This window comes from Lichenostomus cassidix, chromosome 6 (genome assembly GCF_008360975.1).
Source record: "Lichenostomus cassidix isolate B80296 chromosome 6, HeHo_3.0, whole genome shotgun sequence".
Lineage (NCBI taxonomy): Eukaryota > Metazoa > Chordata > Aves > Passeriformes > Meliphagidae > Lichenostomus > Lichenostomus cassidix.
The window spans coordinates 11,841,280-11,854,941 of NC_139487.1; the positions used below are offsets into that span (position 1 = coordinate 11,841,280).

Sequence of the window (13,662 nt, forward strand, 5' to 3'; positions counted from 1 at the left end):
CAAGGCATGGTCCCCAAGGTTATCAGTGTGACAGGATTAAGGTGTAGCCACGCTGCTCCTTCCCTGCAGCTGTGGTGGAGAAGCCTGTGACTGTCCCACTGTGTCCCTGGGCCTCTGAGGCAGATTGCCATAACGTGGTGCAACAAAGCAGGAATGGGAGGGCAATAGGACAGTGTGTTCTACTAGGGCCACCCAGCAGGAAGCTGCCTGTGCTCTTTCCAGGCACGCATCAAACAGAGCATGGGCATCTTCCAAATACAAGCCACTGCTGGCCACAGCACCTGTGCTGCTGAGTTTATTTGGGAGGTGGGTGCACCTTCCCTTCATCTGCTCCTGTGTAAATCACTTTATCTTCAGTTGTGCAGACAAACCATGAGGCTCTTTCTAACCCCTGAGCACATAGGCAGGGTGGAGAGGAAAAGACAGGCAACTTGGGACTGAAGTGTCAGGGGTATGATGCAAATCACAGTCTCAGAGTCCATTTTCTGAGCAAATTAGGGTGCACTCGGCCATGGCAGACCTTGATCCCTGGGCCAGGTGGCCATGACCTGTTCCACACAGCAGGACCATCATGACAGGCACCTGGGGAGAGCCCCAGACACGTCACACTGCCATCAGTGGGTCCAGCCTCACCTTGCAGACCCAAGAGGGGTTGGCAGCTGCACCCCAACACCAAGCTCTTTGCAGGGGCCCAGAGGGACTGCTGGGCACTGAACCAGCTGCAGGCCAGACACCGAGGTGTGTTCCCAAGATGACACAGCAGCAAAGACGACAAAACAGCTCCGTTTGATCCACACAACTATTTCTTTTTTTAATTATTAACTTGTGCCTTACAATAGAAGAGGAAAGAGTGCGAGCGAACAATTTGCTGGTTCCAGGAACTACTCTGGCACCGCCGCAAGGGCAGCGAGGTCTGGTGATGATAACCCTGCCAGGGCACTGACACACAACACGTGGGGTCTCCGGCTCTTGCAAAAGCGATCGCTGGCAATTTAAGGCATTGAAGGAAACCTATGGTTGTTAAATCCTATATCAACTTTGGCACATGTTGGAACAGTTAGAGCGGAGACAAGGATGCTTTGCGGGCTGGTGTTCAGGAGTCCTGCAGCGTCCCAGTGCCCGCTGGGGCACGATGCTAATCTGGGCACAGGGTTTTCATGTGAACACTGTGCAGCCAAACAAGGGGCTCTCAGACCCTGATATTTGGAAGCCAGCCATAGCACATGAGGCGCTGCACCCTGTGGCATGGTGATGCCTTCACCTCCAATGTAACAGTTACTCGCCCTGTGTTTGCTGCTAATAAACCTTGTGTGCCTGGCTGGACTAGTGCTGTCAGAAAACAAGATTTGTCAGTACAAAGAAAGATTAACATTCCTTATAGTTCAAAGCGTACGTGGCTGAGATCAGATGTCAGGTGTGGTTACAGTCCAGTATGGCTATTTCTGTGCTTCTAGCATTAAAAGTGATGGCTACAGTTTGAGGAGTGGGGAAGAGTTTAGCTGTGCATGGATTTGGATAGTTAATGAAGGTATGTAGCCTTGAAACTAAGTTACAGTAAACATATTGAGTAGTTTCCCTCCCCTCCCCAGAGAGCTTGCTCAGCAGTATTCCCAGCTGGCTGTCCCTCAGCTGCTGCAGGAAGAGAGAGGGAGCGTGCTGTGAGTCCATGTGCCACCACAACGACCAACATGCATCTCTAGCTACCTGTCCTGCGTGCCCCCACCCCATTTAAAAGGGAGCAATGTGCCAAGCTTGGCCTCTGCATGGCAGGACCCGCAAGGAAGCCATCCCTGAGTTTGTGACCCTGGGTGGTTTCTGTGTTTCTAAGGGAGGCTTCCTGCGAGCCCAGCGCAGCTTCACGCCGAGAGGAGCAATTGAAAGGCCAAGTGGAGACTGCTCCCCCTCAAATGCATGTGAACAGGGCGCTGATGGTTACATCTTTGCATTTGCAAGGATTCCTCCATGCAGATTTAACCTCCCTCTTTTCTTGACAGAGGTTATGGTCCCCTCAATCACCTCAGCCCTGCTGGATGATATTTTAGAGGTCACTTTAATAACCTCTCCTTGGTCCTCTTCCTTGAAAGACAGAGTAGAGGAACTAAAGCTCCTTGGCTGGAAGGAGTAAGTGGGGCTGGGGAGGGAATTGAGTGATGGAAGGCCGCTGCTTCCCATGTTGAAGAGGGTCTCCTCTCCCTCCAGCAGCTTCCTGCAAGAACATCACAAGGGAAGAGGTTAGTATGGGGATGTGAAACATCTGCAAAACTTGAGAGCAAGTTGTGCCCTGCAGGCAAGTCCAAGCCATCACCCCAGGTCACACTGCACCATGGAACTGGTTCAAAATCATATTTTGGTCAACCATTTCTGGATGACTTGCAATATGGGTTTCATGAGAGCAACTTTCTCCCTTCTTTCCTTTCTCCAGAAACACCAGGAAAATAAACAGCCGAACCGCAGGGATTCAGCCTTTTGCATCTAGTTTTGACTTTGCAAGAGAGACAAGGTTCCAACTCCAACTGTTCCCATTAAAAAATACTGCTTCTGAGATGGCTGAGGGATGTGGTTCACAGCTGCTGGATCAAGGCAGGACATGGAGCCATGGCTGCTCCCCAGGCAGGAGCATGGCCAGTCCAGGCAGGGGAGATGAACAACATGCTTGTGGTGCTCCTTGAGGGTGTACCCAGGTATTTTTTGGGCCCTTGAAAATACCCCAGCCTAGAGGGGCCAGGGGATTGGGCTTGGGAAGTGTCCATGCAGAGCAGGAATAGAGCAGCCTTACCTGTAGGCGGCTATCTCAATATCAAGGGCCATCTTGACGTTGAGCAGGTCTTGGTACTCCCTCAAGTGTCGAGCCATCTCATTTTTGGTGTTTCGCAGGTCATCCTCCAGCTGTCCAATGGTGTCCTGCAAAGGCAAGGGTGCTCAGGGCTGTGTTTTGGAACAGGCACTTCTCCCACAGGTTTTCTGCTTTGCCGATTGCAGAGACAGGGAAGTTGCAATGGGCAATTGATTCATGATGGCACATCCCACCAGGAGCTCGGGACCATGAAATCTCATGCTAGCAGGGATGAAGAAGCAGGCAGAGCACCAGGCATGGCTTGTGAGCATGTGCAGTGGGGGAGGCTTTAGCCTTTGATGGATTTATGCAGTTTCCTACCTGCAGTGGGGTCTGTGAGATGGGCAACTAGTGCATGGTGGTGGGACACCAGTCCTGCGGGGGACAGTGCAGGCTGCTGCAGAGGGAAGGGAAGCTTTGGGCTTAAATAGTGTCAGAGTAGAGGCAGTGGTTCAACAGTTCAAGTGAGAGCATCCCATACTGCAGCAGCAGAGAAGGGCTGCAGTCTGTATCTGTGGGGCTTAAGAAGGGTTGGGACATGCATCCAGAGGGTGGAAGGAGAGGGGCTGGTGCCAGGGGTCCCCTCCACGAGAAGAAGTCTGACACCTTCCCTGGAAAATGCCTCAGAACCCTGGAGTGGGGGATTCTGAATGCAGGGATCTGGGGAGGTTACAGAGTTAGGGGCCTGCCCTGCAAGAGCCAGGGTGCTCAGCTGGACAACAGCATCCTTCTAGTGTCCTTCCCATCAGCTTTGCCCTGCCTTTTGTCCCTTATATCCAGTTCTACTGTGATGTGGAGGACTCCAAGGCCAGATTTCCTGCTAACAAAGGAGACTAATCTTTTCATCTATTTTTTTTTCTCAGAAAACAAGCAGTCTGTATTTTTCCCACATGCATCTAGGTATCTAAGCAGCAGCTTGAAAGCAGTGAAACCAGCTCCCATAGGGCTCTACCCAGTCGGAAGTTTTCCTGCTGCCAACTGCCCCCCTGTGCCACCGGAGGAGCGTGATTTGGAACAGGAATGAGTCAGCAGTTTGTATTTAAGCCACGGTGTAGCCCTGCCTGCAAATCCCTGCAATGGCCACTGCCAACCTTCACTCTCCTGCACCCCCTCCCAGAGTTAGGCCTTTGCAATTGCATCCAGATCCTCTGTTCCAGCAAATGATCCTTGTCCTGCCACATCATCCCCATCTTGTCCCCATCCTATTCCCATCATGTCCCCAGCTTCCTCTTCTGTTTAACGTTCCTCGTGGACGGAGCAGAGACAGCCATGGGACATGGATCTGCCCAAGAAGCAGGGAGCAGTGCTGACCCTGCTGCAGTGAGCCCAGTGCAAGCAGAGCCCCTCGGAGAAGCAGTGACAGCTCGTCCTGAATGTAGCATGGAGCATGTCAGAGTCAGATTAGCTGGGCACAACCAGCCTTTCATGATATTTAGGAGCCATCGTTATGGTCTCTGCTTTGATCTTTGTCCTGACCATTTTCCACAGCCAAAGAGCTGCAAGAAGCTGTGCCTCTGAGGAGATCATTGAGGCATCAACTGAAGAGCCCCAGGACATGCATGGCTGCTGCTGCCGCACAGTTTAAAACCTCTGCTCCGATGCAGACAGATTGCTGCTGCACCAAGCCAGGACAGGAAGGAATGACTTGAGGTGACCCCACCCTGAGACAGCTCCAGTCTTGCTGCTGTGACTCTTTGTGCCTCCAGCCCCCTTCCCTCTGCCTGCAGTCCTCACAAACAAAAAGCTCTTTCAAAACTGGTTGTCTTTGTTCTTGGTCTGCATCTCTCTTCCACAGCCCAGCTCTAACAGCTGGTAGAATAAAAATTCCCTCCTCACACCACTGCAAACCTATCCTCTAATAAAAAGCTCTTGCATGGTTCAGATTTGACTGGGCAGCCAACAAATATGAAGACATGCCCCTGCTTTGGCAGGATTATTATAAAATCTTACACAATAGGAATATTCTCTTTTATGACACAATTCCAAACTTTTCCACTCTTTGTAGCCAAAGAAATTACTTAGCTGCTACACATGCACATTGCTCAAAAGACTTCTAAGTATTGCTACACATAAAACAGATAATGAGAGTCATATAGAAAAGCACTGCCGTGCTGTCATTGAAGCAATTTCAGTTATGGTGCTGTTTAATCCAGTTGCTTAATTTTTTTTCCCCAATTGATAGGTTGCTCCCAGAACCTGTCTTTCAAATGGCATCAAGATTATTGAAGAAGATTACTGTGTATAATTTTTTCACTATAGATAATGTTTTATATTGCCTGTTTCCACAAAAAAATTGTTGAAGACCAGCTCAGCTATTCGGGAAGCTTGCAAGCAGCTTGGAGCTAAGTCACAAATTCTAGAGCACCTGGCAAAATTTGGCCTTGGAAATGACAAGGCATTATTTGGGCTGTCCCGGTATGATTAAAGGCAGTTGCTTCAGTATTTGGAAGGAAAGAGCTTGATTTAGAAATCACAGATCATTTAACAGCCATATAATAGAACAATCTCAGGATTTATTTCATTATAAATCATTAACATTTCCCTGTAGCAAGAAAATGTGGCAATACTGCAGTAATGGAATAAGAAATATGGAGCACTCAGTGTCTGCCCCACATGAGTCTTTCCACAGACATAAGAGATGCTGGGATCTGTCTGCAAATTCAGACTCAACCTTTGCAGAGCTCAAATTTCTGCAGTGCAGGTGCCAAAAGCCAGGCCACAGGGCAAGGGGCCAAGCCTGGGCAGACAGCTTCGAGGAATTACCAACACAACGATGTGTAGGCAATTTTGGACCTGATCCTTTAGGGACAGGGCAGGGATGGATCGATGCCCCAAAGAGAGCTGCCACGTGCAGCGATGTCCCCTGCAGGAAGGGAGTGTTGGAGGGGGTGTCCTGGCCTGCTTTGCCGACACCTGCCCTCAGGGGTTTTGCCTCTGAATAAAGGGTGAAAGCAACAGGCAATGCCGCGGTGGGGCAGGATCTGTGTGCAGGGCGAAGAGGCGCAATGCTGGGTGGTGGAAGGGCCACAGGGATGCCTGGCACTGCGGAGCGCTGCAGGGGCACAACCTGCATGGGTGGGTGCTGCGCAAGGCAAGAGGGGTGGCTGCCGTTCTGTGCTGGGGGCGTTTTGCGTAGCGCGGCACCGATGGCGACAGTGCGGGCGATGGTATGAGCGATGCGGGGCGGGGGGGCACGGCATGAGGCGGGGTGCGCAGCGCTGCACAGAGCTGCGGGAGCGGCTGCTGCAGCCGACAGAGCTGCGCTGCAGCATTTCGCAGGCCCCAGAGGTGCTCAGAGCTACACAGGACCCAGGGTGGGAGAGTGCGGGGTCGCAGGTGCCGGTGCGGCACCGCGCCGGGGGTTTGCTTGGATTGGAGGTTCCCGGTGCTACACAGTACGGGGGGTGGCTGCTGGGATGGAGGTGCCGACCGGCGCTGATGGCGCGGGAGGAGGATGCTCGGTGCCGCCCAGTGCCCGGCGCTGCCCGGTGCCAGGGGAGGGGAAGGTGACAGTTCCCGGCGCCGCCCGGCTCACCTGCAGGCCGGCAGCCTCGGCGTTGTGCCGCTCCTCCAGCTCCTGCAGCTGCCTCTCCAGGGACTGGTGAGCGCCGCGCAGGCTCTCCATCTCGACCAGGCGCGCCTGGAGCTGGCGGCGGCACTCGCCGGCCTCCCGGCGGCTGGCGCGCACGGCCTCCTGGCTGCGGGCAGCCCGCTCGTGCAGGCGGGCGCAGCGGGCGCGGTACCAGTCCTCCGCGGCCTGCAGGTTGCGGGCAGCCAGCGCCTCGTACTGCGAGCGCAGCTCCCGCAGCGCCGCGGCCAGGTCGGGCCGCGGGGCCGGCGGCGGAGCAGAGGCCGGGAGCGCGGCGCCCAGCTCGGCGAGATGCTCGGCGTGGGCGCTGCGCATTGCCGCCAGCTCCTCCCGCAGCGCCGCCGCCCGCCGCTCCAGGTCGGCGCTGGCGCGGGAAGCCGCCTCGGCCGCCTGCTGCCGGGAGCGCAGCGCCCGCTCCGCCTCGGCGCGGCTCCGCGCCTCCTCCTCGCAGCGCGCCCGCAGCCGCTGCGTCTCCTCGGCCAAGCGCGCCCGCTCCAGCGCCGCCTGCGCCCGCTCCCCGTGCGCCTCCTCCAGCCGGGCGCGCAGCGCTCGCAGCTCCCCGCCCAGCAGCTGCCCCAGCCGGCGCGGCTCGTCCGAACGCTGCCGCAGCGCCGCCAGCTCCGCCGCCAGCGCCCGGTTCCGCTCCTCTAGCGCCCGCACTCGCTCGATGTACCCGGCGAAGCGCTCGTTGAGGCCCTGCAGCTGCTCCTTCTCGCTGCTCCGCGCCTGCCGCGGCTCCGCGCCGCGCTCCCGCACCGCCACCGGCTCCGTGCCCGGGCGCGCCCACCGGCCCGCCGGCATCTCGGGGCGCCGCGGGGCGTCCGCGTAAAGGTGGCGGTAGGAAGCGGCCAGCGCCGCCGGCTCCGCGCTGTAGCTCATGGCGGCGGAGCGGGACCGGTGGTGGTGCCGGCGCTTATGTACGGCGGGGCGGAGCGCGGCGCGGTGCGGAGGGGCGCGGGGCGGAGCGCTCCGGCGGGGAGGGGGCTCTGTGCGGTGCGTGGTGCGGTGAGGTGAGCGGTGCAGTGCGCGGTGTCACCGCGGCAGGAGGCGGCGGGAGCTGTCCGTGCGCCGCGGTGCTGAAGCGCTGTTGCAGAGGGCGGGGCACGGAGCGGGAGAGACGGATGGATGGATGGATGGATGGATGGATGGATGGATGGATGGATGGATGGATGGATGGATGGATGGATGGATGGATGGATGGATGGATGGATGGATGGATGTGGGGAATGGACAGACACACAGATGCAGAAAGAGCACACAAACATACACGGGCAGATGGACGAGGTCACACACACACAAAGAGACAGATGGATGTCCAGGCATGCAAAAAGGGTCAGGTGCATTCACAGTGAGACACTCACATCCACATGCTCGGAGACAGAGAGACAAAGGGACAAGCAGCTGTTCAGAGAACACAGATGCACACACAGATGCACTAGCAAGAAGAGGCAGAAAGGAAGAGAGACAGAAGGAAGCAGGCAGAAATCGGTAGGTGGAGAGAGAGAGTCAGGCAGACACCCAAAGAGACAAAAGGCAGATAGACACAAAGGTGCATACACACACACACACACACACACACACACACACAAGTCACTCCTGATGGGGTATCCCCTACTGTCCCCTGCAGTGCTCAAGGAAAGCTGTGCTGTGCATATGTGTCTGGGCTGAAGGTGTCCTGGGAGGGTTGGTCCCAGCCCCTCTTCTCTGATAAGAACCAGGATGCTGTGTGGGATCTCTGTGGGGTGGGGATAGGGACTGTTGGGGTGCAGAGTTGGGGACATCCCTGGAGGAGGGTGTGCCCAGGACAAAAGACTGATGATGGTCAGTCCAGATGTGCCACAGGTGACACACAGGGACGATTTTGCCTTCAGGTTGTTTGCCAGGAACAGAAACACTTCAGTTTCTCTACTGCCTACACAAGCAGGCTGGGTCCTCTCACTGGTAAGGCTTTGCTAGGAGTACCCAGGGCTGCATCACTGACAGGAAGGGGGGTTCATGCTCACCTCAACTCTGGGCCAAGCACACTGCCTGCACCCCAGTGCAGGACCTGCCAAGAGACCAGTGAGAAGTGTCTGATTTCTGGGAGCAGCAGCAGAACATATAGCTGTGAGGTGGAAAAACAAAACAACTGTGATCCACATATTGGAAACATGGTGAAATTAGCAAATATTTGGATCCTGTCCCCTGCTGTACATTTTTGTGCCACAGAGATCTGCACTGATGTCCAGTTCCTCTACTCCACTTATCCCTGTTTGTCCTCCCAGGTGACCAGAGGACAGCATGAGGGAGTTCCAGCAAATGAGCAGGGAGGATGAACAAGCCAGGGCTGGCATTGGAGAGAACTGTGACTTCCAAAAGAGCTGTTGCTGTGGTTGAGCAATGCCTTCAGTGCAGGTAGATCGGTGTGCAGCTGCAGTGTGAGCTGCACACTTGGATCATCTGAGCAGCTCACGTTTTGATGGCAGAGCATCCCAGGCAGAGAGCCTCACCACGGGTGCAGCTGCCAGGTGTCCTCACCCTGGCCTGGGCTGCCTGGCTCACTCTGCCAATGCAGAAATCCTCTCCTTGGTCTGGTTTTTTTTCCCCAGGTATTTCACATACTCCTCACATACAAGTGTGTTTTGCCACTTCCTCAATATCTTCTACTTTGCATTACAATATCCTAAGACAGGGTTTTACTACTGGGAGTAACTGATCACAGAACTGAGATGTTTCCAGCTCTGCTTAGTTATGTGCATGGCGTTGTTTTGATGACTTTGCTCTGATGCTAATTACTGATGAGGCTTCTGTGGTTCTCTTTGTCATGGAAAAGCAGAGTTCAGCTTACCCTGGATTCCTGACTCATCCTGTTTTAACACTGCCATATGTATGTAGCCTAGCAGCTGAGTTAGGAGTGTCACAGTCTCCTCCAGCACATGAACCACAAGGTACCCTGGAGGGTCTGCTGACATCCATGGGGGAAGACCCTGGGATGAAATCCTTTTGCCTCCCAATGGGTCGAGGTGTTCTGACATCTTTCTACACACCCAGAAGGAGGCTGCAGGAAACAGGTAAGACCTGTGCCTGTTGCTGGTGTGACTGCTGGAATGGTGCAGCTGAATGAGCACAAGAGGTCAGAGTCACAAAACTACAGTGAGCACTGCTGTCCTGCAGAACAAGGATGTGACTCTGTGGCTGGAGACAAGCTGAACACTGGTATGTCAGACCTGAAATGAGATGACAAGCTGGAAGTGGGCACAAACAAAAAGCAGGGCAGTGCCTGTGATGTGTGCTCAGCATCAGGAAACTGTGGCACCTGAGTAACTCTGTTGGTACACACAGACACGTGGCATCAGGGGGAACTTTATAAGGCTAGAAAACAGGCAGTAACTCAAAGAGAAACAGTCCCATAGCTAAGAATTGTACACCAGTGAAACAACGATGGGTTGTATTAGGGATTAATTTACCCAGGATCATTCCATACCTCCTAGTTACTTCAAAAATCAATTCTTGCATGTGACACAGCAGGAGGACTCCTTAAAGCTCTGTGATACTCTCTGCACAGCATCTGCCTGCTGACGAGGCTCATTAAACAACTTATCTCCCAAGCTGCAATCTGCCTGGGCTTGTGAGTCACAGGGAAAAGCCGTACTCTGAGCTGTGCACATGCAGCACGCACCTCCCATCCAGCACAGTCCATTAAAATATTGCTCTGGGTAGGTGTTTCACCACCCAGCCTCACCACAGCAGCTGCATGAGAGGGAAATCCTTCCCAGCGGTGAGAAGAAGGCAGATTCCAGTGCCTCCCAGGGAGATGCTGCCAGATCTCTTGTGGCACAGGTGGGTCTGATCCCTGCAGAAGGGAGAGCTCTTTGGGTAAGGGCAGCAAAGTCAGGGAGAAAACATACGTAAGTGGTAAACACACATGTAAGGAAAATGGATGTGTTTGCTTAATTGCACACACCCAAACACAGTGACAAAAATAGGGAAATGGCTGTACTGGATTCCTCCAACTCAGTTTGTTTCTGACAGTGGGGGATTTATGTTTCTTTGGTATAACTTCTCTGGTTTGTCTGTCTGTGGCTCTGAGGCTCCCTGGACAGCAGTCACATCTCTGTTTGCTGACCCTTATCTAATCAGTGTAAGTTCATGTCCTGCATGCCATTGTGCTCTGTAATCCAGAGTTTGATAATGCACTCTATGAAAAAACATCATCTTTTTTCACGTTTCAGAGTGGCTGCCAGCTAATTTCATTCCATGTCCCTGGGTTGTGGGATACAGTAGAAGAGCTGGGACATGGTTTCTCTGCACCCACCTCCCAGTACAGAATTTTGCAGACCTCTGCCTTACCCCCCTCCACCTCTTTCCCAGGCTGAAAGGTTTTTGTCTATTTGATTTTCCTTCACAGAAAAGCCATTTCACACTTTTAGTCATCCTTGATGGCTTCAGTGACTCTTATGGGGTTATGTGTTGGAAATATGCAGAGATACATTTCAGGAGGGGCCCTTCCATGAGGACACATGGAAATGACAAACACAGGTGGCTGCATCTCCAAGTGAAAACTCTCCAGGGCAATGGGAAGTGCAGGCTGAGCTTCCCTGGCAGGCAATGCCTCTCTGCCAGAGGCTTGGCACTGAAAACGGCCTTTGCTGTAGCCAGAACTAATGGCTCTGGTGCCATTGGGTGTTTCCCCTTGGAAGGGGTTGGAGCAAGGCTCACGGAGCCTGCAGAGATATGATGGGCCAAGTGTGTCTGAGTTAGCAAAACCCTGCCCAGCTGCATGTTCCTGTGCCAGAGGGTGGTGGCAGAGCCATATCACCCAGAGCAGGGTAGAGGGCAATAGGAGCAGCTGAGGGAAGCGTCCTTGGGGTGATAAAGGAAGCATCATGGCAGTGGGGACAGAAGAGGTGCTGCCAGAGTGAGGGAGAATTTCCCAGCCTCTGGCCACCACTGAGGCATGGGAAAGGAGACTGAATGCTGTGCTGGTGGCTTGGTGCAGCAACATGGGAATGGATGAGGTGGGGTAGATGGATGGCAGCCTCTTGTCACTGGCAGGGATCCACCTGAGGTGGCCAGAACCCCACTGTGAGGCTTTTTCCAATCTGGAAAAACAGGCAGAAAAAGGGAATCTTGTTTTGCTGGGGATGGTTATTTTACCCTGCACTTTTTGTGGAGGTGCTGACCCAGTGTGGCACAACTAGGGTGCACCACAGCCTCTCCAGCGTAATGGCCATGCCCAGAGGTGAGAGGGATGCAGTCTGTGCTCACAGCAGACCTTTGTTGGGATGGGCAGGCGGGACCTCCCTGCCTGCAGCTGTGGTCACTGTCCCCCAAGCCCCCAGTCATCACCCCCCTGCCACCCACAGCCGCTTGGTCACCTTGTCACCACTCTCCTGGTGGCGGATGGGGCACACTGTGACCCCAGCCTTGTCCCAGCCGGTGCTGCAGACACACTTCCCAAAGTATCAACGATTAATTGCATCATTTTAACTAAAGGTCTGGCTCCCTCAGCTGTCGTGGAGCTTAAAAATAAATGAACATTGCACAGCATAGGCAGCTGATGTCAAAGTAGACTGACCAGGTTTTTATTTAATACTGAAGCCTGTGCTTCCTCAATCTCCTAGCTCAAGGCATTGTAATTCAATGGCAAACTAACACAAAGTAGCCTCATAACAGACTCTGAAAATGAGCATTCTGCGTCACACAGCAACACTGAGAATTGTGGGAGCTCAGGCAGGCTGGAGAGGTGCAGGGCTGAGGGGGCAGCCCCAGAGATTTTGGCTGGAGGATTTCTCCAGGCCCTGGAGAAAGCTGTTGGGACGGGGCTGTGCAGCTTTTCAGCGAGTTGCCACATTGAATCACAGAATTGCTAGGGTTGAACAGACCTCTGGAGATCATCCAGTCCAACTCCCCTGACAAGGCAGGGTCAACCAGACCATGTCACACAGGAACTTGTACAGATGGGTTTTGAATGTCTTCAGGGAGCGAAACTCCGTAACTTCCCTGGGCAGCTTGTTCAGTGCTCTGCTACCCTCAGCATAAAGTTTATCCCCATCAGAGAAGGCCACGGGTCTGGACCATCTCTTATGAGGAAAGGCTGAGGCCTGTTCAGCCTCGAGAAGAGGCAGCTGAGATGGGACCTCATTAATGTGTATAAATACTGGAAAGGAGGGTGTCAAGATGATGGATCCAGGCGCAGCTCGGTGGTGTCGGACAATAGGACAACACACAACGGGCAGAAACTGATGTACAGGAAGTTCCACCTGAACTTGAGGAAGAACTTCTGTTCTGTGTAGATGAACATGTACTGACCATATTGCCCACAGAGGGTGTGGAGTCTCCCTCACTGCAGACGTTCAAAAACCATCTGGACACGATCCTGTTCTCCACGCTCTGCAATAACCTGCTTGAGTGGGAGGCTGGAGCAGACAATCCACTGCGGTCCCTTCCAACCTGACCCATTCCGTGATTCTGTGGCTCATGTTCAGGTGGAACTTTTTGTGTTTTAGTTCATGACCATCGCTCCTCATCCGGTCACTGGGCACCACTGAACAGAGCCTGGCACCATCCTCTCGGCACCCGCCTTTGAGACATTTATACGCATGGATGAGATCCCCTCTCAGTCCTCTCTCCCCCAGACCGAACAGGCCCGGCTCCCGCAGCGTTTCCTCACACGGCGATGCTCCAGACCCTCCCCGCGCTCGCGGCCCGTGCCCCCCGTTGCGGCTGCCGGTGCGGCACTTTGCCGACGCTCCCTAGCCGCGGCCGTGCGCCCGGCGCGGGGCTCGCACACTGCCCGCGCTCCCTCACGGCGGGCGGGGCGGGGCGGGGCGGGGCGCGGGCGGCGCCTGCGCAGTGCGGGCGGCGCGGGCGCTGCGGCAGTTGGTGCGGGGCAGTTCCACCCGAGCGCGGCGGGAGGTGAGAGCGGCCGCGGGCGCGCGCGGGGCGGGTGCGGGGAGCGCGCGCGGGGCGGGTGCGCGCGCGGGGAGCGCCGGGGCGGGTGGTGAGGGGGGCAGCGCCCCTTCCCTCGGGCGCGCAACCCGGCCAGGAGGGAGCTCAGCCCGCGGCTGGGGCTGGGGCGGCGCGGGGAGACCCCCGGGGGCAGCGCCCGCCGCTGCCCTGCCCTGCCCTGCCCTGCCCTGCCCGGCCCTGCCTCGGCAGCCGCCGCCGTCCCGTCCCGCCCTGGGCAGGGCAGCCCCCGCCGTGCCTCAGCCCCCCGAGCTGCCCCCGCCCGGGGCAGGGCGGCGGTTCCGTGCCCGCT

General features: G+C 55.3%; 2 protein-coding genes across 4 annotated transcripts in view; one reads left to right on the forward strand and one right to left on the reverse strand.

The window, feature by feature from the left end:
• Positions 1-785: 785 nt before the first annotated feature.
• On the reverse strand, positions 786-7,427 carry INA (internexin neuronal intermediate filament protein alpha). The gene is made up of 3 exons (XM_085064937.1): positions 6,369-7,427; positions 2,777-2,901; positions 786-2,206 (listed from the first exon to the last, which is right to left on the reverse strand). Exons 1-3 carry the CDS (start codon positions 7,299-7,301, stop codon positions 1,933-1,935), a joined length of 1,332 nt encoding a protein of 443 aa, XP_084921063.1. The 5' UTR covers positions 7,302-7,427; the 3' UTR covers positions 786-1,932.
• Positions 5,985-13,662, forward strand: part of NT5C2 (5'-nucleotidase, cytosolic II) — a 67,236-nt gene continuing 59,558 nt past the window's right edge. For 2 of the 3 annotated variants that reach the window (XM_085064922.1, XM_085064928.1), the window contains exon 1: positions 13,247-13,319. The gene's annotated coding sequence lies outside the window, so the exon portion shown is untranslated. Of the gene's footprint in view, positions 6,001-13,246; positions 13,320-13,662 lie in introns of those variants that run through there. The other variant, XM_085064925.1, reaches the window with a different exon arrangement.